The sequence below is a fragment of the Loa loa genome (assembly GCF_000183805.2).
Source record: "Loa loa unplaced genomic scaffold supercont3.4832, whole genome shotgun sequence".
NCBI lineage: Eukaryota > Metazoa > Nematoda > Chromadorea > Rhabditida > Onchocercidae > Loa > Loa loa.
The window spans coordinates 1-679 of record NW_018113008.1 but is presented as its reverse complement, the minus strand read 5'-3'; the positions used below and the strand labels follow the sequence as shown (position 1 = coordinate 679).

Sequence of the window (679 nt, the reverse complement as noted above, 5' to 3'; positions counted from 1 at the left end):
TTTTTTTTTTTTTTTTTTTAATTACCTTAATAATTCATCCATTATATGAATTGAATGAAAATGAAAGTGTTTAAAATTAAAATTTTAAGGATTTATTACTTCTTCGAACTCATATGCTAGCTTGGGGAATACCATTGGGTGTTGTTATTTTGGCTTTAATGGCTCAAAGTATTCGTGCTGATTCATTATCCGGTATTTGTTTGGTTGGTGGCGGAAATCGAATTATTGAAGCGGTGTTCATTTCATTACGTGAATTAATACTTCTACTCTGTTCATTAGTACCATTATTTTTTGGATGTTTAGCATTAATTGGTAATAATTTTAAATTAAAATAATTGTATGATAAAATTTATCTTACCTAAAAAGAGAAAAGAGTTTATCTCATTTATATAATTAAATTAAGTAAATAAGTAAATAAGTAAATAGAAGGAATAAAATTATGGCATAGTATTTAAAGATTAATTGATTGAAATCATTAAAAAATTTATCTTATCTATCATTATTATTAAAATTTATCTTATTTATCATTAAAAAATTTATCTTATCTATCATTATTATTAAAATTTATCTTATTTATCATTAAAAAATTTATCTTATCTATCATTATTATTAAAATTTATCTATTTATCATTAAAAAATTTATCTTATCTATCATGATTTATTAAAAATTTATCTTATT

At 20.0% G+C, this 679-nt stretch overlaps 1 protein-coding gene across 1 annotated transcript; it reads left to right on the top strand.

Moving 5' to 3' along the window:
• Positions 1 to 89: 89 nt before the first annotated feature.
• Positions 90 to 335, top strand: LOAG_16218 (hypothetical protein; the record flags this gene model as incomplete). Its single annotated transcript, XM_003151705.1, has 1 exon — positions 90 to 335. A coding segment is annotated over one exon (246 nt), but the record flags the coding sequence as incomplete, so codon positions are not given.
• Positions 336 to 679: the final 344 nt, after the last annotated feature.